This window comes from Dermochelys coriacea, chromosome 1 (genome assembly GCF_009764565.3).
Source record: "Dermochelys coriacea isolate rDerCor1 chromosome 1, rDerCor1.pri.v4, whole genome shotgun sequence".
NCBI lineage: Eukaryota > Metazoa > Chordata > Testudines > Dermochelyidae > Dermochelys > Dermochelys coriacea.
In genome coordinates, this window is record NC_050068.2 from 32,125,595 (window position 1) to 32,149,757 (window position 24,163).

Consider the following 24,163-nt stretch of genomic DNA (forward strand, 5'->3'; position numbering starts at 1 on the left):
ATGCATCAATTCTCAACAGCGGGAAGCTCCGGCCAATGAAGTTGTGAGCTCAGCACAGCACTGCCTGGAGAACAAAAGCCTGAGCTGGGGCCAAGAGTGGGTATACATTTGGCTTCTAGAAGAAACTGGAAGCTCTGGGCTAAGGTCTAAGGACAGAGGGCCAGAAATGGAATCCATTACGGCTTGGCTGGCTGATGGCACTGGCTTGGCCTCTCTTTGCTAATCCAAGGACTTTCAGTTTCCGGAGTAAAGGTGACGAATAAATTGTTACCTTGATTGAAAACGCTGCCTGTTGTCTCTGCAAATACTCACTGAAAACTTTGTGCCTTAATAGGGTATAGTATGAGCCTTCCACAGGAGCCTGGCATGGCTGGATTCGCTGCAGGGAGCCATGGAAAGAGAAAGGGATTGCTGGTACTGAAGGCCCTATCCCAGAGTCTTGGACGCCACAAGGCTGCCCTAGTAGAACTGTGCGGGCCCTTGGGACCCAGCCCATTAAAGTAGTCACTCCCAAGAGACTGGTGACAGGCTGGGGCATAGATCAGACCCTCTGAATCTGTGACAGTCTCTAGAATTCCTTATTCTCCAGGGGTGTGACTCCATCAGGTACTATGTTTTGAGAAGGGAAAAGTTATGGACCTGTAATTCTGTTTCCTTTGAAACTGTTCTGACAGGCTTTTCACTCACCTGCCTTCCTCCCCACTAGCAATGGGGGATGGGGGTGTTATATTTATAGAGGAAATGCTAGTTGGCTTTCATTTTTTTTTTTTTTTTTAAAAGATCTTCAAGCCTTTGTTGCTTGCCTTACTTCCTTTGGGACTTCTGCCCCTGCCCAATAAGGAACCAACTGGAAAGCTCCAAGATCAGAGGTTAAGCTGAGCAGGAGGTGTGCAACTGCTACATAACTAGGCTCTTGCACCCCACTCTTACAGTGGTTTAGAGGCTCATAAACTTAACAGTTTGGGGATATGCTTCAGGTTTTGCCCTAGGAAGCTGAAACACAGAAGTGAGAATCTTGTTATACTATCTTCAGAGAAGCAAAGTTATAAGTCAGTAATTTTCCATTTCCAGAAGATAAAAATAGAGCAACCTGGTGAATTTCATTATGATAAAGCTGGAGAATGAAAATTGCAAACGGTTTCTAAAAATCACATGATAATTCAAATTAGAAGGGACAGACTTTTGTTTTGAGGAAAGATGTCCTCTGAAACCTACATAATATAATTTGGTTGACATCCTGTTCTCTTGTGAAGTGTGGAAAATGGGAATGCTATGTATATAAGGGAGAGCAGAATTTTCAGGCTCTTTCAGGCTACTGGGTCTGACAAAAGGTGAATTTAGTTTAAGTGAAGCATAAACACTTTACAAAAGAAAAAATAAGGCAAACATACAGGGGTTAAAAAAACCCTGGAATAACTCAAACTCTAGCCCTGCCTGTTTTTTGTTGTTGGCTTTGAAAATTCTTTGCATTATAATAACATCCACAGAGACCCATAATTCTCAGATTCCTTTTGTGGTACAATTTTGCACTTTTGGTCTCAGTCCAAATTTTTCTTTTCTTTCTTTCTTTCTTTCTAAATGGAAGTTTGAGCAAAAACAGATTGCCCTTTTATAAGTTACCAGTGTGGGAAAAAACCCAAAATGTTGTTTTTTCCCCATATATACATTTTGATTAGAAATTTTGCATACAAGTAATTTGAATAATGTCTGAAGGTAGACCATAGGCTCATTTTGTACATCACATTGAGATCAAAAGCTCAAGCCAAAACTGAAGGAAGTCATCTGAATAGCTATGAGCATTTAAAATCTCAAATCTGATGCCTGCACTATAGTTTTCTTTCTCCCCCCGTTTTTAAAACACAGTGGACGCAAGGCAGCACTAAACTTTCAAGGCAACTTATTTTAGATTCTGAAAAGAAAGAGTATTTGATGACAAAAGGAAGAACATCTTTCAACTTATTATTCTCCTTCCAGGGGGAGGGAGTGCCAAAATAATTGTGCAGAGAGATTGAGCCATTGTTTATTCTAGTTTTCTTACACACTGATTCAATAATGCATGTAAATATGTGCATAAGTCCCATTGATGTTAATGGTTGTTAAGCATGTGCTTAAGTGTTTTGTTGAATTGAGGCTTTAACATCTTGTATTTCATTATAAGGCAACCAGTTTTACAACTCGGAGACTACCTGCATATTCTGTATAACATTTCCAGAATGACAGGTTTCAGAGTAGCAGCTGTGTTAGTCTGTATTCGCAAAAAGAAAAGGAGTACTTGTGGCACCTTAGAGACTAACAAATTTATTAGAGCATAAGCTTTCGTGAGCTACAGCTCACTTCATCGGATGCATTTTGAGCTGTAGCTCACGAAAGCTTATGCTCTAATAAATTTGTTAGTCTCTAAGGTGCCACAAGTACTCCTTTTCTATTTCCAGAATGGATGCATTGTGAGATCTTGGGAACTTTCTATTGTATGTTCTCACAATGCAGCTATAACATTTCCAGAGTAGATACGTTCAAACAGCTTTACAATAAGGCAACACAGCCTAGAGGGCTGAGCACAGAGCTGGGATGTAATCCCCTTTTTGCCCCAGATCAGCTATGTGTCCATAGGATAGGCATAGAGGGTTAGCAGTGTTCAGACAATCAAGTTAGTTAAACAGCTGTGCATTTTAAGGCCCTGATTCTTCAAGTTACTCCATATGGGTAGACCCCTGCATCTACATGGTGTCCCACTGAATTCAAGTTCACCTGCATCTGTGACCACAAACATGGAGCAACTTGCAGGACTGAGGTCTATGTATGTACTTTACACATATTATGGTACAGCAAAGAGTTCTGTCACTATCTGACTAGTATTATTAACAGTCAACTGACCATAAGGCTGAAATCCATTTCCCTTTCATTAGAATGTAAATTCAGAACCCTAATGGTGAGTAGGACTCAATTTTCACTTCCTACAGTATACACACACCTAAAGGAATTTAACTTTCCTTTGCATCATTTATTGCTACATCTTAACTGCAGACATTAATATTGTTTTCTACACACAAACTCCAAACAATAAAATAAAATGTATTTCAAACTGCAGAAGTTCTGGCAAAAAATTAAACTCTTGTGTTCTATCATCTAAAAAGCGGATCATTAAACACCTGTATATTGTAAATTGACATTTTCATCCAACATTTTTTTGGGGAATGATTCTTAAGGAATTAAAACACTGTTTAATAAAATCAAAAACACATTGGACCTGACATTCTGGTAATAAAGGCAAACATTTCATTTTAATATTTATCTGCACAACAGAGGTCAGAGGATCTCAGTAACTCTACTGAGTAGCACTTAATACAGTAAAACTCTGGGTAACTACAAAAAAAATTCTATAGAACAACGATTTGCAAACTGGTAAAGTTTAGCTATAGTCTTTATATATACATATAAAAAGAAAAAGGAAAGGTTTTCCCCAAAACAGTGAAATTAACAATCACTTAAAATACTTCAATTTTTTTTTAAACAAGAGAAAAAAAAAGTTTTAATGGCATAGCCCTGCAAACCCTTGCTCCTGGGAGTACTCAAACAAGTAACTCTACTGATTGCAAAGGGAGTGTGTGAGTAAGGACTGCCCACAGCAGGAAAGGTTTGCAGGGCTAGATCTTATCATATACAGAAAGAATTTTGTGTTTAGGACAGATTTTTTTTTTTAAATAAAATCCTATGAAAGTGCAAGACTTAAAAGAGTGAAACATTTCTAAACAAAATAATAACTGGTATAAGACCTGTTTCCACCAAAATGCTGCATCACACACTACTGGCCACCTTGCATGCAAAAATGCCCCTGGGCAAACCTTCCAATAGCTGTCTAATACCTACGTGGTTGTGTCTTGGATGGTAAATTATCATTAGTAGTAACCACCAAAGCAGCTCTCCACCAGAGGCACTTTTCCATACAGGGCCAGTTGCAAAGGGAAACTAATTGGGATTGAACATTAGCTCACTGCTGCTGAAATATTCCAAATATCCAGATTTGTAGTCTTTGAGCCTCACACGAATCTTCTTATATCAGTGTAAATCAGGATTACATCCACTGAGGTCAATACAATTATACCAGTATAAACGGGAAGGGAATTAGAAATCAGTGTCAGGCCCCTTCTTTATGACTCCCTATGAAATAAAGATCTGATTCAAAGTCTGTTGATATCACCCAATGGGAGTCTTTTCATTGGCTTCAATGGACTTTGGACTAGATCAGGGTTGGCCAACCTGAGCCTGAGAAGGAGCCAGAATTTATCAATGTACATTGCCAAAGAGCCACAATAATATGTCAGCAGCCTCCCATAGGCTCCCCCACCCCCGTTCCCAATGCCTCTCACCCTCTGGCAGCCCCACCGATCAGCACCTCCCTCTCCCTCCCCATCAGCTGTTTCGTGGTATGCAGGAGGCTCTGGGGGTGAAGGCATGGCAGGCTGAGGGGAGGGGACAGGAAGAGGTGGAGTGGGGGCAGGACTTGTGGTAGAGCCAGGGGTTGAGCAGTGAGTACCCTCCAGCACACTGGAGCTGTCGCTCCACCCTCAGAGTCAGTGCCTATACAAGGAGCCACATATTAACTTCTGAAGAGCCACATGTGGCTCCGGATCCACAGGCTGGCCACCCCGGACTAGATCATAATGTGTAAGTACAGCAGCACCAGGTCTTGCAAACTATTTTAAGAATATAGGGCATAGATATATATTTTAAATGCTATCCTACATATTATATTTTACCACTCAGATTTGGAGAGTTACTCCCAACTCTTCCTAAAATCCTACTAGAAACCCTGTATAAAGCTTCCGAATAAAACAAAGCAGGGATTTTAAATTACATTCAAGCTAGAATAATTTTCAGTGGAAATCTTCATATTCACAGTAGGAGATAAGCCTTTTTTTAAAAAAAAAAATACAATTTTATCTCAATCATAACATTGTGACTTGCTGGATATGAATCACTAATTTAATTCTAAATAAAACCTGTATATTATAATGATTATCTAGCCCATTTCAACTTGTAGACCACTTCATATGAGACAAGTACTGTCATGGACTGTATCTCCTCTCCCTCCCAGTTCCCCATGGCGTGATTCTCACTATATTTTATTCTGCAGACCCAGAGGTAATGTGGTGGAAGGATCACACAGTGTCACATGCCCCTTCAGATTTCTGCCAGGGTTTATATGCCCTGCTCTGAACCCCGCTGCATACCACCAGAATCTTTACATTGTGTCCCCCCACTATCAACAGTTACGAACAGTCTCTGGTAATATGTCTACAGATCACTGATCATCGGTGGACTATATTTTAAGTATGTTTTCTATCATCCTGTTCTGGATAGTTTACGACATTATGAATTGTAATTTGATAAACTGAAATAATCTCACATCCCTTTACTAGCATCAGCACTGAACTGAAATATTTTTTGTTAAAAAACAAAGTCTGAGGTTCCCAAATCATTAACAAAAGTTCACCCCAAGTTTCAAGTTACAAATAAATACATTTTAATACAAAATAGTAGCAAAGTCACTTCCTCTTGTAGTTTACCTGCCAAGCCTATTGCATTTTTCCTTAACTGCGACTAGTATTTTTTCAGCCTGTTGGACCCAAATTAGAACCACCCACATTTATGGAGTATGTAGGCAATAATCCAATGTATTCACAATTTTAATGTCACATGGTATGTTATGTTATGGTAATGATTTGGTATCTCAAAGTTTGTATGCATTTATTTTAAAAAGCATTTCAGTTCATCATTAGATAATGAATGTTAAAGATTTTTTTTAATTGCATCAACAACAGGGCATGTTTCTGCAAAGTGCTAACTTCCTCCAGCTCCCATTGCAATAAATGGGAGCTCAGGGTGCTTGGGAAGAGCTTGACACTGTGCAGGATCAGATCTATGGATGCAATAGAGACTGGGACTATCTTTATGAAAGGAAAAAAAACTTTTTCAAACAGATGTTCTAAAAGCAGTGATCGGGTGGAATTTCCCCATTGTCTTCTCTGAAGTATCTTTAAATGATAGCATCATGTTCATCACTGTAACAGAAACACGGTAATTAAACATTTGCAAAAGCATCAATTGTCTACAATACCATATCAAAAGTTTCAGAATGTCATGACCCACTTTATGCTAGCAAGGCTTATTTGCTAATAAAGGCACTCATCCTGGCAAGTGCTGAGCACCCACAATGCCTGTATGGGATTTTCTGTTAGTGCTTCTCAGAACCAGGCCTGATGTTAAAACACGTATCTTTCACCACATGCCTTAAGCCTTGCTCAACATATAAGACATTGCAGTGTTTTCATATTTCATTTGTCTAGCTAAGTAACTACCAAAGTTCACAATGGGTACATTTTATTCTGTCTTCCCTTGCCTATATTAGTGATTGAAGCTATTCACCTATTTCTTTCTCTTCATTTTTACTCTCAAAAATGAAATTATTTAAAAACAAGCAAGATGATTTTCTGGTGTTAATCCTACATGAATTTTTTTAAATAATGGTTTCTGAAAACTCCAATCAAATGCAGATACCCTTTTTGGGGCAGGTAAATATTTTGAAACAAATGGCTAACAGTGTATTATTTGGACAAACAAAACACTTGGATTCTGCATGTCTTGTTCACCCAACACTCCTGTGACTTCAATTGCTATTACACATCAAATGTTTTACTTGGTGTTTTATTTACTACCCATAGACATGACCCCAGGAGCTACACAAACTAAGAGAAACAACAAGTATGTCACAAAACACAAAGAGAACATTTTTTCTTGCTGCACACAGCCAAAGAATATAGGATTGGGCCTATCTGTTGCTCCCTTTTTAAGTACATTGGCTTTAGAAAAAGAATACCTCCACTGACCCACAGATTGTACACTCTTCAGAGCAGGGATCATCTCTTTGTTATGTTTGTATTGTGCCTAGTACAATTGGGGTGGGATCTATAGGTCTTACTGCAATAAAAATAATTATTAATAAATAACAGGATTTTAATATAGGGCATTCTGATAACAAATTTCTTGGTGTGTAATGATTGCCTGCGTTAGCTGCTTTGCTCATGATGGAGAACTTGTAATCAAAATAAACTGTCTGATCTATAATAATGGTTGAAGGCATTGAGAGTTTTGGTGGCAGATCATCATCTACCTTCTCTTTAATCAATAATTTTGAAATGTTATCAGAAAAAACAAGTAAGTTTATTTAGCCTGACTTGTCACTATAAACCTGCACTGCTTCTTGCTTACAGTTGTGTTATCCTTTCCGGTCTTGACTTTGGGAAGAGCTGAGCAACCAAAACTTCAATTGAAGTCCAGGAGGGATCTGCTGGCGCTCAGTTGCACTGAAAATTAGGCCCTTGATATCTGTCCTTTATATTTTCTCCAATTTCTTCTAGATTTTCTTAGCATTTGGCCTTGAAGATGCCAAATGGCAACTACCAGGACACCACTTCTGAGAAACATTTGTTTTTTTTCCTCCTACTTGTCTAATACTTCTCCAGTTACTCAGACCCCTTTCAAAATAGATTTTACTCGTTTGATAGGTTCATTAACCAGCCGTTAACTTCCAGGGTGCATTTCACTCACTAATTGGTATATCATATGTTCCAATCGATCAAGTACCTCATTTTACCTGCTTTTTATCAATAGCTATTTTGACAATGGGGTCATTATTTCCTAAATGTTCACACAGGTCTAACAAGAAAAATAAAGACAAGACCGTTTTTAAAAACAGAGGAGAATAAAATCAGAGAGGAGTATTCCGTTGAGCGATTCTTGTGAAAGGACAGGGGCAACTAAGCTACTGTGCTTTGAAAAGCAGCATTGCCAACTCCCAATTTCATGATGACTTCCACAAGATATGATGTTATTCTCAAAGCACACCCCCTGGAGTCATGTGAGTACATGAGGCATCTCAGCTTTCATTCTAAACAAAGATGTTTCTAGTCCTCGTTGTTGTGGAGAAAAGGTTAAAATGCACTAATCAAAAGACTCCAAAAACAAAAGGCACATAAAAAGAATGCCCATTTTTTAACATCATGATTTTTAAGCTAATCTTATGATCTTGGGGTGGGGGGGGAAGAAGGGTCTGAAACATGATTTTTGAATGCTTAGGGTTGGCAATACTGGGAAAGGAATAGCTGAAAATAAGAGCTAGTTGATGACTCTTGTATGTGTTTCTTGTTTGGAAGGGGTTGGTGGAGGCTGGCTGAACAGTGGGGTGTTGGAAGAGTCACTGATGAAAATGAGGGGGTGGAGCTGTAACTCAATGGATCCTGTGACCAGCAAACAGAATTCAAAAGAGGGAGATGTACCAGAATCCCTTGACACTATCAAGTTCCAACAATTCACCGCAAGTAAAATAAACACCTTCAACTGACATGGAGAATGGAAACCATAGGGAGTAAGGCAATCCAGTGTAAAGATGTTCCAGCTTCTGACCAAGAGGGTCTAACTCCCCAGGGTGAGATTACAGTTTGGGCAGTAGTGTACAATGAAAAAAGAGAAAAGGCAGCTTAGTAAGAAAACCAAAAGACATTCTCTGAACCGATACATGTGTCTTGACAAAATAGCCATTGTTCCCCTACAAGAAGGAGTAACATAGCACTAATAAACCAAAAATATCCAGTAGCCTGATCAGTGACTAAGAAACAAGTACTGCATGGGATTAAAAAAGAAAGCAGAGGCAAGTGATCCTAATTAGTGACTCTACAGCAGGGATGGGCAAACTTTTTGGCCTGAGGGCCACATCTGGATGGGGAAATTGCTTGCAGGGCCACAGCAGGGGGTTGGGGTGCGGGGGCAGAGTGCGGGGTGTGGGAGGGGGTGCAGTGTGCAGGAAGGGGCTCAGGGCAATGGGTTGGGGCAGAGGAGGGTTGCGGGTTGTATGAGGGGGCTCAGGAAAGGGAGATAAGTGCAGGAGGGATGTGGAGTGCAGGAGGGGGCTCAGGTCAGGGGGTTGGGGTGCAGGAGGGGTGTGGGATGTGGCAGGGGGCTCCAGGCAGGAAATTGGGGTGCAGGAGGGGTGCAGAATGCAGCAGGGGGCTCAGGGCAATGAGTTGGGGTGTGGGGTGCAGGAGTGGTTCAGGCTCCAGCCCGGCGCCACTAACCTAGAGCAGCTCCGGGGTGGCAGCGGCACGCACCGGAGCCAGGGCAGGCTCCCTGCCTGCCTATCCTGGCCCCACGCCACGCCACTCCGGGAAGTGGCGGGCACCAGTCCCTGCGCGCCCCCTGGGAGTGGGGGGGGAGGGGTGGCGCAGAGGCCTCTGCATGTTTCTCTCACCTGTGGGTACCTCCTGCACAGCTCCCACTGGCCGCGGTAACCTGTTCCTGGCCAATGGGAAATTTGCGGGAGGTGCCCACAGGCAAGAGCAGCGTGCGGAGCTCTCTGCTCCCCCAGCCCCACCCCCAGGGGCTGCAGGAAAATGGTGTGGCTGCTTCGTGGAGCGGCGTGGTGCGACAGTGGTGGCAATCCCGCAGCCGGATCCAAAGCCCCTAGGGGCCGGAACCAGCAGGCGGGCTGTAGTTTGCCCACCTCTGCTCTACAGCAAGGAACTCAGCCCAAGATGTGACCCATATAAAGAAACAGGTACCAGGATGAAGGATCCTAATACTTAGTCCTGCCATAAGTGCAGGGGACTGGACTAGATGACCTCTCAAGGTCCCTTCCAAGCTTATGATTCTATGATCTGGTAATGCATGTGATGAGAAACCTGGAAAATGATAGGGGCATTTCCACTAACTCTAACCCATATAGGAACAAGCGAAGGGAGCGTTAGGTAAGACAAACAAAAGACCAAGTTATTTGACTTCAGGGACTTGGGAAGAGATCTGAAGGCAGACTCAATACATGTGATCTCTTGGAGAGCCAAGAGTAAGATAGGAGACAAACCAGTGGATGTGCCTATATTGTAGAGGGGAGGATTTGAGGTTCATTTCAACATTTTCAAACATGAGTGCCCAAAGTTAGGCTTAAGTCTGTAAATGTTGGCTATAGATCATTGGAATGCTTTCTGTGATGACAGATGACTGATTTAGAAAGTCTCTGCTTAAGCAGGTGGGGTAATAAACCCTGGATTCAAAACTGGCTTGTTAGACAGTCTGTAAATTATGGTAGACTGTAAGGGGGACAGAGGGATAGTCATTTAATTCCAAGAATCTGGCATGTGCATCCAACACATGCAGGAAAACATAGAAGGTGGAAATACTCTTATACAGAAAACGAAGAATAAGAAAAAATACCATCAAAAGAGTCTATACGCAGATGGAAAGGAATAAGAAACTAGGAAGAAGAAATAAAAGTGTTGACAAATGGATTATTTATTGAACATTCAGCTAGTGGGAATGTCACCACAGATAAGTACAATAAGTACAGGAGGGACAGAGAGGAAAGTAGAGGAAGAGTAGCTATACGCATAACACCAAGAAATGATAGGCCTGGTGAGTGTGCGGGTGTGAGGGAGAGATAAGGGTGTTGGTGAGAGAGAGAATTCTTCAGGCATCAGAGTTCATGGAAGAAATATTCAGCAGTGAAGAATTCTAGTAAATATTAATATGCAAGATTCTGGAAGAGGGCTGGAGGTTCTAAAAGGCAGCACAATTACAGCATAACAGTACTACACAAAAGAAGAATGCAGAGAACAAGAGATGATCAATATACCTTTCTGAGGAACTTCTCAAAAGATCTTAGGGTTAACCCCTCCACCCCCCAAAAGACCCAACCCTAACCCTATAGTGGAAATGGAGAAGGAAGCAGGAACAAGATTAGAATCCGTCAGAACTTTCAGGGACATAAATAAGGACAACAAAAAAACAGAATGAATGAATTTAGATTAGCCAAAGGGCAGGGGAGTTAGAAAGGAATTTATAGAACAGATTAGAATTATTATTTATTTGTATTATTGCAGTGCCTAGCATAATGTGCATTGTGCTTGACACTGTACAAACAAGTAGCTTAAAATCTAAGCAAGAAAATCCCCAATAAAAAATAGGCCCTATGAATAAATGAGGATCAGTTGAGGTGAAACTGATGAAGGCTCTAAGCGGCGGAGATACTCACCTGCCTTTTTTAAAAAAATCTGCATTGAACAAGAAAGTAGAGCATTTTCTTCTCTTCATTTCCAACAGAAACCAACAAATTAACAGGGGAACACGCCTCCAAAAAACTTACATGGTTCTGTACTGCACACCTCTTCTCGAGTGATATGTTTTACACCCAACATAGAGAATGGCTAGCATTCCAAGTGTCAGCACAATGCCACCGAAAAAACTGCCCACATCAAATCTGGAGGTTCTGGATAGCACAGCTGCAGATTTTGGCGTGGCTAAGAAGAAAACAAAAAGACAGTTTTTATGACGCTTGTAACTTTTGCTGTAATATACTGTGACTGCAGTTCTTTCTGTCTAGGTTCTTATATACCCTCTGCCCAATCATAACGTCATCTCAGGTGACGACTTTATACTGTGCTGCTGGTAAAATATCAACCAACTTCACTGGAACCCAGAGCCACATTCTTAAGTGCCAGATTCTGGCCAGCTTCAGCACATACAGTGAGTGAGGAGGATGGCACTAGGAGCCGCTCTGCTCCCTTATACACTTGCACAGGGGCTGGCAAGAGTGCAGTTGGCAGGCAACTCCCTCTACCCCAACACCTCTTTCCAGAGATCTACAGGAGAGCTGGAATTTTGGAACAGCGAACACAAACTGATCAATCATAATTGAATATTCATTTCCATAGATTCCTGAGCTATGATATATTCTTACCATACACTTTTCCTTAGAAACTACTAGTCTACCTGAATCAAGACTCCGCCTTAACTCCTAACTCAGTGGGTTAGGGAAACTGGGTTTCCCACCTGTAGATACAGCTATTCAGCCCAACAGAAACCTGCACAATCACCATCCACCCATGACAGATTCCTGTCCCAGAGATCATGCGTCTAGGTAACCTGCCCCACACCTTCGCCCAGGCAGATTCCAATCCCAGAGTGGTTTAACCAATCAAACATCCCAATCAAAAGATGCAATTTAAGCTGATGTGGCCAACCAAATGTGTGATGGAACTTGCTGAGGTTAACAGGCACTTCCCATGTTAAAAGACTTCATCTAACTTGAAGCACATTGATCTGTTTATAAGTGTCAATGTGACAATGGTGAAAGTGGTTTGGGTCAGCAGCTGCCTGCTAGGAAACATTGACACTGACAGCTTTATGTTCACATTTGACAACTTTTACTCATATGAAGTGTAACTCACACTGTCCCCCTCTACTGGTGCCTGGTCACACATAAGGGTTCATGAGTCTGTTACAATCTTGGCTAACAGAGCTAGGTCTTTCAGCGAGTAGAGGCTCATGTGTTTAGATCTAGCAGTCCCAAATTCAACCCCAGCCGCCAATAACCCATCCAGGTACATGGTATTAAATAAGCTCATTAGGGCCTATACTTCCTAAGTGGAATTGTTATGCACAGGAGCTGTATTGGGCAAAAACAGGTTATTTAGAATATTAGTAGAGTTCAACTAGAAATTTAGATTTGGCACTTATGATGAAATCCTCTCCCAAACTGAATTATTGCCTTTAGACAAAATGGAACTGAAGGAATGACAGAAATAGAGAAGCTGAGTTCTTTAGCCTCCTGCGGAGTTCCTGCTATCTTCTATAACAGGCTTTCACCCAACATGGCTCTCATTTAGGAGACAGAATGGCCCTTCTTTTTAGCAAACAAATAGAGTCTTTCTTGGCTTCACTGCCAGCACACTAACAGAATGGTGACTGTATAACTGTTGTCAAATGGAAAGATAGTGTTGTCGTTACAGTTTTTCCCTGTTATTGGCGCAGAGATAATTCTTGGAAATTCTTCTCCAGCATCTGGAGGTTGTAAGTCATCAACTAATTGAACTCAACAAGTGTGACTGGCTTAGCTGGTATCACCAAAGAATAATAGAAGCTCGAGATAAGAGAGACTTATCATGTTATCTAATGCGTGTCACCTTTCCAATGCATAGTTGTTACTTATTATGTTTGTACTGATGTTTTTGTTGATTTCAATTTCCATTTTCATAGCAGTAGAAAGTGGACATATTTTGGTCATATGAATGTCTGATGAACAGCTGCTAAAAAAGTACCCTACTGGTAGGTCAGTATAAACAATCTAATCCATCATGAACAATCAAGCCATCATATTAGTTAACTGTTCTTGTAAAACACAAGTGCCTCTGAACTCAAAATACTGAGTCACCACTAACACAGGATATGAGATATAATTCCATCCCCTAATACCTCAAAAAAAAAAAAAAAACCCAGTCAAATCTTACATTAACCTTTAAGTACACTGTCCTTACTTTAGCTTGAGGATTGGATTTTCAAAATGTCTTCAAGGAGTGGGATGCCCATTTCAAAGTCCCAGGTAACATTTTCAAAACTGACTTAGAGTCCTAAGTTCTTAAGTCAACTTAACAAAACATCCTTCTTATTTAAGTGTTGACAGGTCAGAATCTGACCTCAATTATACCTGTGTAAATCTTTCTGTGGAGTTACTCAAGATTTACACCAATAACTCAGTAGATTCTTCATTCTTTTAAGGAAATTCTGAATGCTACAGTTCGTAAACAATAGAAAAACATGTGTAAAATGCCCAATCAGATAAAACTACAATTAACTGTAAGTCTGGCATGTTTATTTCCTGAATATGAATTCACCAACATGTTGTGCCATTTAAAACTTCAAATGCGCATTGGGTCAAATGGCCTTTTCCTAATGCTAAAGTAACTGGAGATACTTAGAGCAAGCTTTCAAGACTGCAGAGCGATGTAGATAACAGAAGAATGTAAGTTAGCACACTGTGGCAAACAGGCAGCAGTCTATAGTATATACCTCTTACGGAGCTGGAAGGAGACATAGTATTGGAAGTGGTCACTGTGACACTGGCTGTTGATTGTATGGCTGTTGTGGGTTTTGAGACGGTGGCTGATGTAGTTGTCTGGTTGGGGGCGGTGGTGTTTGTCTGGGTGGTGGTGGTGGTGGTGGTGATCTGGATGGTGGTTGCTTTGGTAGAACCTATAAACAGTGTACAATAATGATATCACATGGAAAATTATATTTAAAAAGATTATGCTAATTGTGAATGAAATTGCAGCTTTTGATTAACACTATTTTGAAAGATTCCCTATGTCACAAAATAGCTATTTTTGCTCCCTTACAAAATGGCAAACTATCCCTTAAGAAAGGAGGGATCACGTTAATCGCTTTGGGTATTGTTCTGCTCCTGCAGGCACCTATGCTCCAGCACATTGTTATTGGGTTTCAGAGGCCATCTACCCACATGCATTTCCTAAACTGCTAGTCCCCAGTGCTGACCTCCAGAAGTGGGTGACAGGGTCCTCTGCTGTGTAATCTGCTCTCTCCTGTGCCTAGCTAGAGCCCACATTTGGGAATTCATTACACATGATGCATTTCTTCATCCTACTTTTTCTTTTTCTTAACTTGAGCTCAGAGCCATAACAGTGGTTTGGAGGTAGTAGGAAGATAGGTGGGTTTGACTTCTGCAAATTGTTAGCAACAATTGTTCACTTTCATCTGTGTCCCTTTAACATCTGAATTCCAAAGCGCTTGTGAATTCAATTCTGCTCATGTCCATTAGGTGAGAATATTGTAAATAAGAATAATATGGTTGTAAGGCCCCCCAACCCGGAAAAATTCTGATCAATTTCACAAGTGTATTTCAGTGACTCTGTTGAATTCAATAGAATTCATTTGGATTTACACTGATCTAAATGCGATAGGAATTTGGCCTTGAAAAACAATTTTACTATAAAATACCAGTATATTTATATTGTTCCAATTAAAGTCTATGGCAAAACTCCAATGGGCTTCAGTGATTATTCCTAAATTCATAAGTTCCTCTTGAAGCGAGGAACCTTGTTTATATAAAAGAGATTTCTGTGCCCAACCCTACTACTAATTATGATCTCAATTTAGGAAAGTAACTCCAATCCGGAAAGCCCTTAAGCACATGCTTTCCTGCGGAAGTTACGCAGGTGATTACATGCTTTCCTGAATCAGGGTTCTGCACGAGTGACTGCAGGACTGAGATCTTTTAGAGTTTTCAACATGACAAATCTTAATTAATCATAGAATCATAGGACTGGAAGGGACCTCAAGAGGTCATCTAGTCCAGTCCCCCTCACTCATGGCAGGACTAAATATTATCTAGAGCAATGGTTCTCAACCTATTTACCGTTGTGGGTCACATATGCAGCTCTCTGTGTTATGTGGGCCTCATCCACACAATATATATACTGCCTGTACAGCTACCAAAAAAAAAAAAAAAAAGGTTTAGTATTTGCTATATGACAGCAATACGATTCAACTCGATATATATCTTTCATTTCAACACTGGCAAATGTCTACCAAGAGCATTTTAAAATCAGCAAAATGAGTCAAAACATTAACTGTTAAAATTAATTAATTTACTGTAAGGGTGGCATTGCATGGTATATTACCACCCTCACTTCCATGGGGTTCTGGCAGCATGGCTGCACTGAGCGCCTGGAGAGCACATTGCAGAGCCTGCTTGCAAAGATGGGGAACCCTGGCTGGTGTCGGGCGCCCTACAGCCAGGGACTCTCCTCCATATACCCAGCCCCCTCCACCCAGGGGCTGCCCTCAGCCAGGTAATACCATGCCATCACCCAACCCCAGCATCCAGACCCCACCAACACTGGGGTGGCACACATGCCTTCCCTGCAGAGCCAGGGTGCCCTGTCCAGGGCAAAATGCCCCTCTTCATAGGGACTGCTCCCTCCAGCATCCCGTCCCCCTCCCAGGAACTCCCCCCATGCATCCCCCAAGTCTCCCCAAAGACTGCCCTCAGCTCTCAACCCCCTCATCTAGGGACTGTGCCCCAGTATCTAGCCCCCCCCCATCCAGGGACTGTTGCCAGTCCACCAGTCCTACACCTAGAGTCTGCCCCCAAAGACCCAGCTGCACCCTCCCCCGTGATCCTAGCACCCTGCATCCTCCTCCCTGCTTCCCGCACCCTCCTCCCTACACCCCTGCCCCCGTGACCACTGGTCTCCTACCTCGGCAGCAGGTAGCTCAGCCATGCAGGCTGCCCACTGCTGCTGTCCTAGGGCTGGGGAGCCTACTTCAGCCGGTGTCACTGAACCCGTGATCCTGCAGCGTGTGGGGAAGCTGAGTACCCTGGCCTCCTTCTAATGCAGCTGTGCCCAATCCTGCCAGGATGGGGGGCTGATGCCACTAGGCCTGATCCTGCATCACCCCATTTTTACACCCGCTCCACTAGCTCTGCACCTGGGGCAGGTGCCCCTCATGCCCTACCTCTTTTCAGCTCTGATGACATCACATGGGCCGCAGTTGTGTGCTGACTGGGCCGTAAGTGGGCCATGGGTTGAGAACCACTGATCTAGATCATCCCTGACAGGTTTTTTTCTAATCTACTCTTTTAAATCTCCAATGACGGAGATTCCACAACCTCTCTAGGCAATTTATTCCAGCGCTTAACTATCCTGACAGTTAGAAAGTTTTTCCTAATGTCCAGCCTAAACCGCCCTGGCTGTAATTTAAGACCATTGCTTTTTGTCCTCTCCTCAGAGGTTAAAGAATACATTTTTTCTCCCTCCTCCTTGCAGTAACTTTTTATTTACTTGATAACTGTTATCATGTTCCCCAATTTTTTCTATCTTCCCTCATACATCATATTTTCTAGACCTTTAATCATTTTTGTTGCTCTTCTCTGGACTCTCTCCTATTTGTCTACATCTTTCCCAAAATGTGGCACCCAGAACCAGACACAATATTCCAGTCAAGGCCCAATCAGCGCAGAGTAGAACAGAATAATTACTTCTTGTGTCTTGCTTATAACACTTCTGCTAATACATCCCAGAATGATCTTTGCTTTTTTGCAGAAGTGATACGCTGCTGACTAATATTTAGCTTTTGACCCACAATGACCCCCAGATCCCTTTCCGCAGTGCTCCTTCCTAGGCAGTCATTTTCCATTTTGTATGTATGCAACTGATTGTCCCTTCCTAAGTGGAGTACTTTGCATTTGTCCTTATTGAATTTCATCCTATTTACTTCAGACCACTTCTTCAGTTTGTCCAGATCATTTTGAATGTTGATCCTATCCTCCAAAGCACTTGCAATGCCTCCCAGCTTGGTATCATCTGCAAACTTTATAAGTGTACTCTCTATGCCATTATCTAAAACATTCATGAAGATATTGAACCAAATCGAACCCAGAACTGATCCTCGCAGAACCCCATTTCATATGCCCTTCCAGCTTGACTGTGAACCATTGATAACTACTCTCTGGGAATGGTTTTCCAACCAGTTGTGCACCCACCTTATAGGAGCTCCATCTAGGTTGCATCTCCCTAGTTTGTTTATGAGAAGGTCATGTGAGACAGTATCAAAAGTCTTACTAAAGTCAAGAGATACCATATCTGCCTCTTCCCCCTATCCACAAGACTTGTTTTTTGTATCACTTTTGAAACCACAGCACAAAAGAATAGCTATTGGACATATATTAGACCCAGGATTCCTTATGGTCTTCCCTGTTATGGTGAAAATTAAACTAAAGTAATACTGCATAAAGAAGAGCTATTTATACTGTCTCCTCAGAAAGGGATAGTCTTGCCAAACTTCAAACAAAGAATGGAATGCTGTTTCACAAGTTCTGACTGACGTGATCTCTCTAACTTTGATTTCACTTTTACCAAATACTCTCAGTCTTAAGAAAGTGACAATGATGTGTTCAGAATAAAAATACCATAGAAAAACATATAAAAATAGAGGAGAGTAATATGCTATATGTGATATAATGAAATCCTGAATACTGAAGTAGAAGAGCAGAAAAATCTTGAGAAAAGGTCATTCCTAAAATAAAGCACTAATGTAAAACACTAAAACATTATATAACTGACATTTCCCCAAACAGATAATATTGGTCAAAAGACCAATTCTACTTTTCTTCCCAAATTACTATATGCAAAGTTCTATTCATAGCAGGCTACTTTTGCATTATTTATATAACCATATAGCATCTAAGGTTCATCCAGATAAAATGAAATATTTATACTTATCTGGATTAATATTTTAGATTATTCAAATTTACAGTAATACTAATGTTTTCTTGAATTGACTAACGATAAAGTTAATGAAGAAAAATAAACTGGTTTCATTTTAGTTACACACATATACCGGCACCCAGTTTCCATTCCTTGTTCAGCACCATATAGCCTCTTACAGAATGTCATTCTTACAGAGAAGTTTTATTTAAAACTTGAGAAGCCACATTTTGATTTTAGGAATCAGGTTCTCCCAAAGATTGAGTAGCACTGCTTCAAATGCAGCTGCGAACAAGAAAAAGAATTGAGAGGCTGCAATACAGATCTACCAGACTGTGAAATAAACTTTAAAAGGGAAGTGGTAGAAACCTTACTCCTTGAGAAAGTTAAAACTGGACTTGTCAAAACATTAGAAAATATACGGTAGAGAACACTACTCCATACTCATAATACATCTTATTTATCACTCTCCTTTGATATTATGAGATGGCACATAATATCCCTCATGTGCAGTTCAAAGGCAACATTCATTCAGATTAAATGTCTGGCGCTGTTCCATTCATGTGCTTACCTTGTAGCAATTAGGAAATTCAGCTCCTCTCTGAAGCATGTGTAAAACACATTAAGTAAAATACAGAACACATTTTAAAAATGATATGCAAACACTCCAAATGGCATAATCATCTGTAAATATCAAAACAGCCCTTACCATTGGTAGTATTTAAGATTTCACTTAGGGCTTGAACTTGCAGGGGAGGGTACAAGAGTTGACAAAACATAGTGCTGAGCTACCAGAAAGGTTGCTGAGTTTTGTTCCTTATAATCAGTACAGTGGAATAAACTGGGATGAGGCTCATACTGCTGGTAGGTGGACTGGCAAGGACCACTGTTGCCAGTGTACGCTAGAGATAGATACCTTTGGGACCCTCAGACTTTTTGGTCACCAGCTGGCTTTGCTGGCATTGTCTTTGAAGAGAAGGTCTTAAACACACTTGACAGAGCCACAGTTACCGGGTGATAGCATGATTAAAACAACTGGTGACAACACACACGTGCATTCACTGGATTGTCACCCATGCCCTGGACATGCCCTTTCTCCTCACCACATTACACCCTGGGCTCTGACAGCTGAGCTCAGTTCTTATCCAGCTCTTATATAGCACTTTTCATCATCAAATCCCAAAGCACTTTACAAATGAAGGCACTATCATTATCCCCATTTTTCATATGGGGAAACTGAGGCACGGGGGGGGGGGAAGTGATTTTCTCAAGGTCACCCAGCAGGCCGTGGCAGAGCCAGGAACAGATCCCAGGTCTCCAGAATCCTAGTCCAGTGCTCTCTCCACTACATGACATTGCCTCCAGGTGCTTACATGGCTTCCATCGCCATAGTATCTGAATGATACTGTGAATTTATTCTCATAACATGTATGGTACAGAAGTTGCACTGTCCCAATTTTACTGATGTGAAACCAAGGCACTGGTTGGAAATTGACTTGCCTGGAGCTACACAGGCAATCTGTCACAGAGCCAGAATTTAATGTAGATCTTGAGTCAAAATCCAGAGTCAAACAAGAGCCCATCATTACCAGTAATAGATAGTCTGCAGAGCAAATTATCCCGATAACAACTACACCTGCCTTCATATCATCAGTCTAAAGAGTGAACGGATGCCACCGAAGCTGGAGTTTCTAGGCATGAGCCAATAGTGCTTACGCATAATAGCCTGCAACAAATTCAGTCTGGCTATAAGTAAGGTAACCCTTCCCTCTGAATCAGTACGGACCCAATGCCCTAACCCAGTGATGGGGACGCTGTGCTTCTGAAGATGCTGCCTTGTAAATGAGATGTGTCCAAGTGTGGTCACTGAGGAGCGATATGGGGCAATAGTCTTCAATGCAGCTACCTAAATTTTGCCTAAATTCCCCCCGAAGGTATAACCGGCTACATTATTCTTCAGCTCATGACCTAGTGTTCCTATGCAACAATAAATAACGGTGATGTCTCACCCCATAGGTGTCTGAATTTCAGTGGTGGGTGAAGTGATTCTTGTGTTTTAAAAGTGTTCTGAAGTCATTTGGAATAAAAAATACAACAATATAAAGGATGGATTTCTTATACTAATGTTCACTGTACTTTTCTATATGATGTTCACTGTACTTTTCATCACAGAGGAAACAGAAATGGAACATATTAATGATGGCAATTATTCAGTCATGAAAAAGACAAAATTAACATATATTCCATGCAGCCATCTTGGGTTACTGCTACAACGCTTAGGTTGATAAATCAAACACCGAATTTCATGAAATGGTAAAGTTGAAACCTAACTATAACTCTGTTCTCTTATGCATATGCCCATACTCCTTAAAATATGGTCTCTCTTTACATAGCTATTAAATAATACTCTATAGCATATAAACTAGAATTCTATATGCAGATTAACACAAAGGAAATTCGAACACATGCAGCTAAATTCTAAAATGCATGAGATCTCTAATGTTAATTTTTAAAATTATTCAATCGTTTTCTTGAAACTTGGCTTATTCCTTGGATTTCAGTGAGCTCCAAAGATACAAAAGAGAGCAACCCTGAACTTTTTTCAGAGTAGCAGCCGTGTTAGTCTGTATTAGCAAAAAGAAAAGGAGTACTTGTGGCACCTTAGAGACTAACAAATTTATTAGAGCATAAGCTTTCGTGAGCTACAGCTCACTTCATCGGATGCATTTGGTGGAAAAAACAGAGGAGAGATTTATATACACACACACAGAGAACATGAAACAATGGGTTTATCATACACACTGTAAGGAGAGTGATCACTTAAGATAAGCCATCACCAGCAGCAGGGGGGGGAAGGAGGAAAACCTTTCATGGTGACAAGCAGGTAGGCTAATTCCAGCAGTTAACAAGAATATCAGAGGAACAGTGGGGGGTGGGGTGGGAGGGAGAAATACCATGGGGAAATAGTTTTACTTTGTGTAATGACTCATCCATTCCCAGTCTCTATTCAAGCCTAAATTAATTGTATCCAGTTTGCAAATTAATTCCAATTCAGCAGTCTCTCGTTGGAGTCTACTTGCGCTACATTGATGACATCTTCATCATCTGGACCCATGGAAAAGAAGCTCTTGAGGAATTCCACCATGATTTCAACAATTTCCATCCCACCATCAACCTCAGCCTGGACCAGTCCACACAAGAGATCCACTTCCTGGACACTACGGTGCTAATAAGCGATGGTCACATAAACACCACCCTATATCGGAAACCTACTGACCGCTATTCCTACTAACATGCCTCTAGCTTTCATCCAGATCATACCACTCGATCCATTGTCTACAGCCAAGCGCTACGATATAACCGCATTTGCTCCAACCCCTCAGACAGAGACAAACACCTACAAGATCTCTATCATGCATTCCTACAACTACAATACCCACCTGCTGAAGTGAAGAAACAGATTGACAGAGCCAGAAGAGTACCCAGAAGTCACCTACTACAGGACAGGCCCAACAAAGAAAACAACAGAACGCCACTAGCCATCACCTTCAGCCCCCAACTAAAACCTCTCCAACGCATCATCAAGGATCTACAACCTATCCTGAAGGACGAGCCATCGCTCTCTCAGATCTTGGGAGACAGACCAGTCCTTGCTTACAGACAGCCCCCCAATCTGAAGCAAATACTCACCAGCAACCACACACCACACAACAGAACCACTAACCCAGGAACCTATCCTTGCAACAAAGCCCGTTGCCAACTCTGTCCACATATCTATTCAGGGGATACCATCATAGGGCCTAATCACATCAGCCACACTATCAGAGGCTCATTCACCTGCGCATCTACCAATGTGATATATGCCATCATGTGCCAGCAATGCCCCTCTGCCATGTACATTGGTCAAACTGGACAGTCTCTACTTAAAAGAATGAATGGATACAAATCAGACGTCAAGAATTATAACATTCAAAAACCAGTTGGAGAACACTTCAATCTCTCTGGTCACTCGATCACAGACCTAAGAGTGGCTATCCTTCAACAAAAAAGCTTCAAAAACAGACTCCAACGAGAGACTGCTGAATTGGAATTAATTTGCAAACTGGATACAATTAACTTAGGCTTGAATAGAGACTGGGAATGGATGAGTCATTACACAAAGTAAAACTATTTCCCCATGGTATTTCTCCCTCCCACCCCACCCCCCACTGTTCCTCTGATATTCTTGTTAACTGCTGGAATTAGCCTATCTGCTTGTCACCATGAAAGGTTTTCCTCCTTTCCCCCCCCCTGCTGCTGGTGATGGCTTATCTTAAGTGATCACTCTCCTTACAGTGTGTATGATAAACCCATTGTTTCATGTTCTCTGTGTGTGTGTATATAAATCTCTCCTCTGTTTTTTCCACCAAATGCATCCGATGAAGTGAGCTGTAGCTCACGAAAGCTTATGCTCTAATAAATTTGTTAGTCTCTAAGATGCCACAAGCAACCCTGAACTTTGTAGCTCCAGTCATTTGAGTAATCACTGTACAAAATGTTTCATCAGAATATATAGGGAGAAGCATTTAAGCTTTTTTTCCCCCAATTAAAAACTCAAAAATAACTCAGCTGTTTCTATTCAGTGTTCCCCCACCCACACACAAGAAATTTGTTTGAGAAAATCATGAGCAACTGAAGGAGGCACGTATAGAAGCTAGAGACCAATCTAGACAATAGCGTGCTCAACTTGCAGCCATTCTAGCAATACCATATGCTCTTTCCTCTCTAAGATAATGAATCCTGTCAAGGAATCAGGGTAATATGCAATAAACTGTATTTCACAGATTAATCCAGAACAGTAAGTAGTTCAACTAATCAAATATTATATAAACAAAAATAGAAAATCATAGCACTATTTATATGTAATTTAAAGGGCACAATATATGAACTCTAACCAGATCAACTGTAGGATTTTTTTAACAGCAAAATTAGTAATGATTAAGAACTTGACTGCACCGTTAAAAAGCTTAAAGTGTAATTAAAAAGGGTTATCACACAATTTAAAAATTTAACTCACCTGAAATAGTTGTGAGAGTGGCATTTTTATCTAAAAGGAAGAAAAAAAATATCAATAAATCCAAGTATGCTTAGACGTAAAAATCAAGGGTTTTTTGGCATTAAAATGCATTATAAAACCTCAGTTACCTATTGCTTACATCTTGTTTTGACTTGCAGATGGCAGAGTGCCTGGCTGCAGCTCCTTCTGCCACATAACTAATACATGGTGAAACACTGGTTTATAATCTACACTTGATGTCTTTGTGCAAGTCCCAATAACAGAAATTGGAGCTGTTGGTGTGTCCTAATGTCCTGATCCAAAGCTCACTGAATCAACAGAAGGACTCCCACTGATTCCAATGGGCTTTGGATCAGGTGCTAAGGGAAGAAAATACCCCACAGATGCTGATTTTTCTTCAATACCCACAAATAAACCTCTCCCCAACACGTGCCATCCCAACAACTCCACTCTGGCTACGTCTCCTATACGACGTGCAGGCTGTACTCTTGAACCCCAACCATGGGGAGAGCAAAGACGATGCTGGCTGGCAATGCAGATTGTCTTTCTTTGAAGGAGCCATGCAGCTCCTTTTCATGTGAACGACATGTTCTTTACTGAATTCTGGGGCTGAACTGGAGCAGTGTCTCCTAACTGGCTCCTTGTTACAGGAAGGTTTCAGACATCCTCCTAGAAAGATCTTCAGACATGTAGAGTTCTATCATACAGCAATACTAACTGCTCTCCTACTCCAAAAGATACAACCTGAATAAAACAGAAGTCAGAGGTTTTTATTTTTTAAAAGTCCATCACTTCCAAACATGCCAAATTGAATAATGTATAGTAATATATATATATGTGGTTCAGTGGGTCTGCTCATGGCCTAGGAACCATATATATATATAGGATTACACAGATTTGGTTCCTAGGCCATGAGCAGACCCACTGAACCACAATACACAAACCTTGAGTCACCCCCCAAAAAATGTCTGTGCTCTTATTCAAAGGGATTTTGATA

The 24,163-nt window shown here is 41.2% G+C and overlaps 1 protein-coding gene across 3 annotated transcripts in view; it reads right to left on the bottom strand.

Moving 5' to 3' along the window:
* Positions 1 to 3,253: 3,253 nt before the first annotated feature.
* The window catches only part of TMEM123 (transmembrane protein 123), a 36,044-nt gene continuing 15,134 nt past the window's right edge, over positions 3,254 to 24,163 (bottom strand). For 2 of the 3 annotated variants that reach the window (XM_038396248.2, XM_038396262.2), the window contains 4 exons: positions 23,167 to 23,196; positions 13,894 to 14,076; positions 11,192 to 11,345; positions 3,254 to 6,062 (listed from right to left, as the gene is read on the bottom strand). In XM_038396248.2, the coding sequence (XP_038252176.1) occupies positions 6,038 to 6,062; positions 11,192 to 11,345; positions 13,894 to 14,076; positions 23,167 to 23,196 (392 nt within the window). In that variant the 3' untranslated portion in view covers positions 3,254 to 6,037. Of the gene's footprint in view, positions 6,063 to 11,080; positions 11,346 to 13,893; positions 14,077 to 23,166; positions 23,197 to 24,163 lie in introns of all 3 variants that reach the window. The other variant, XR_005292018.2, reaches the window with a different exon arrangement.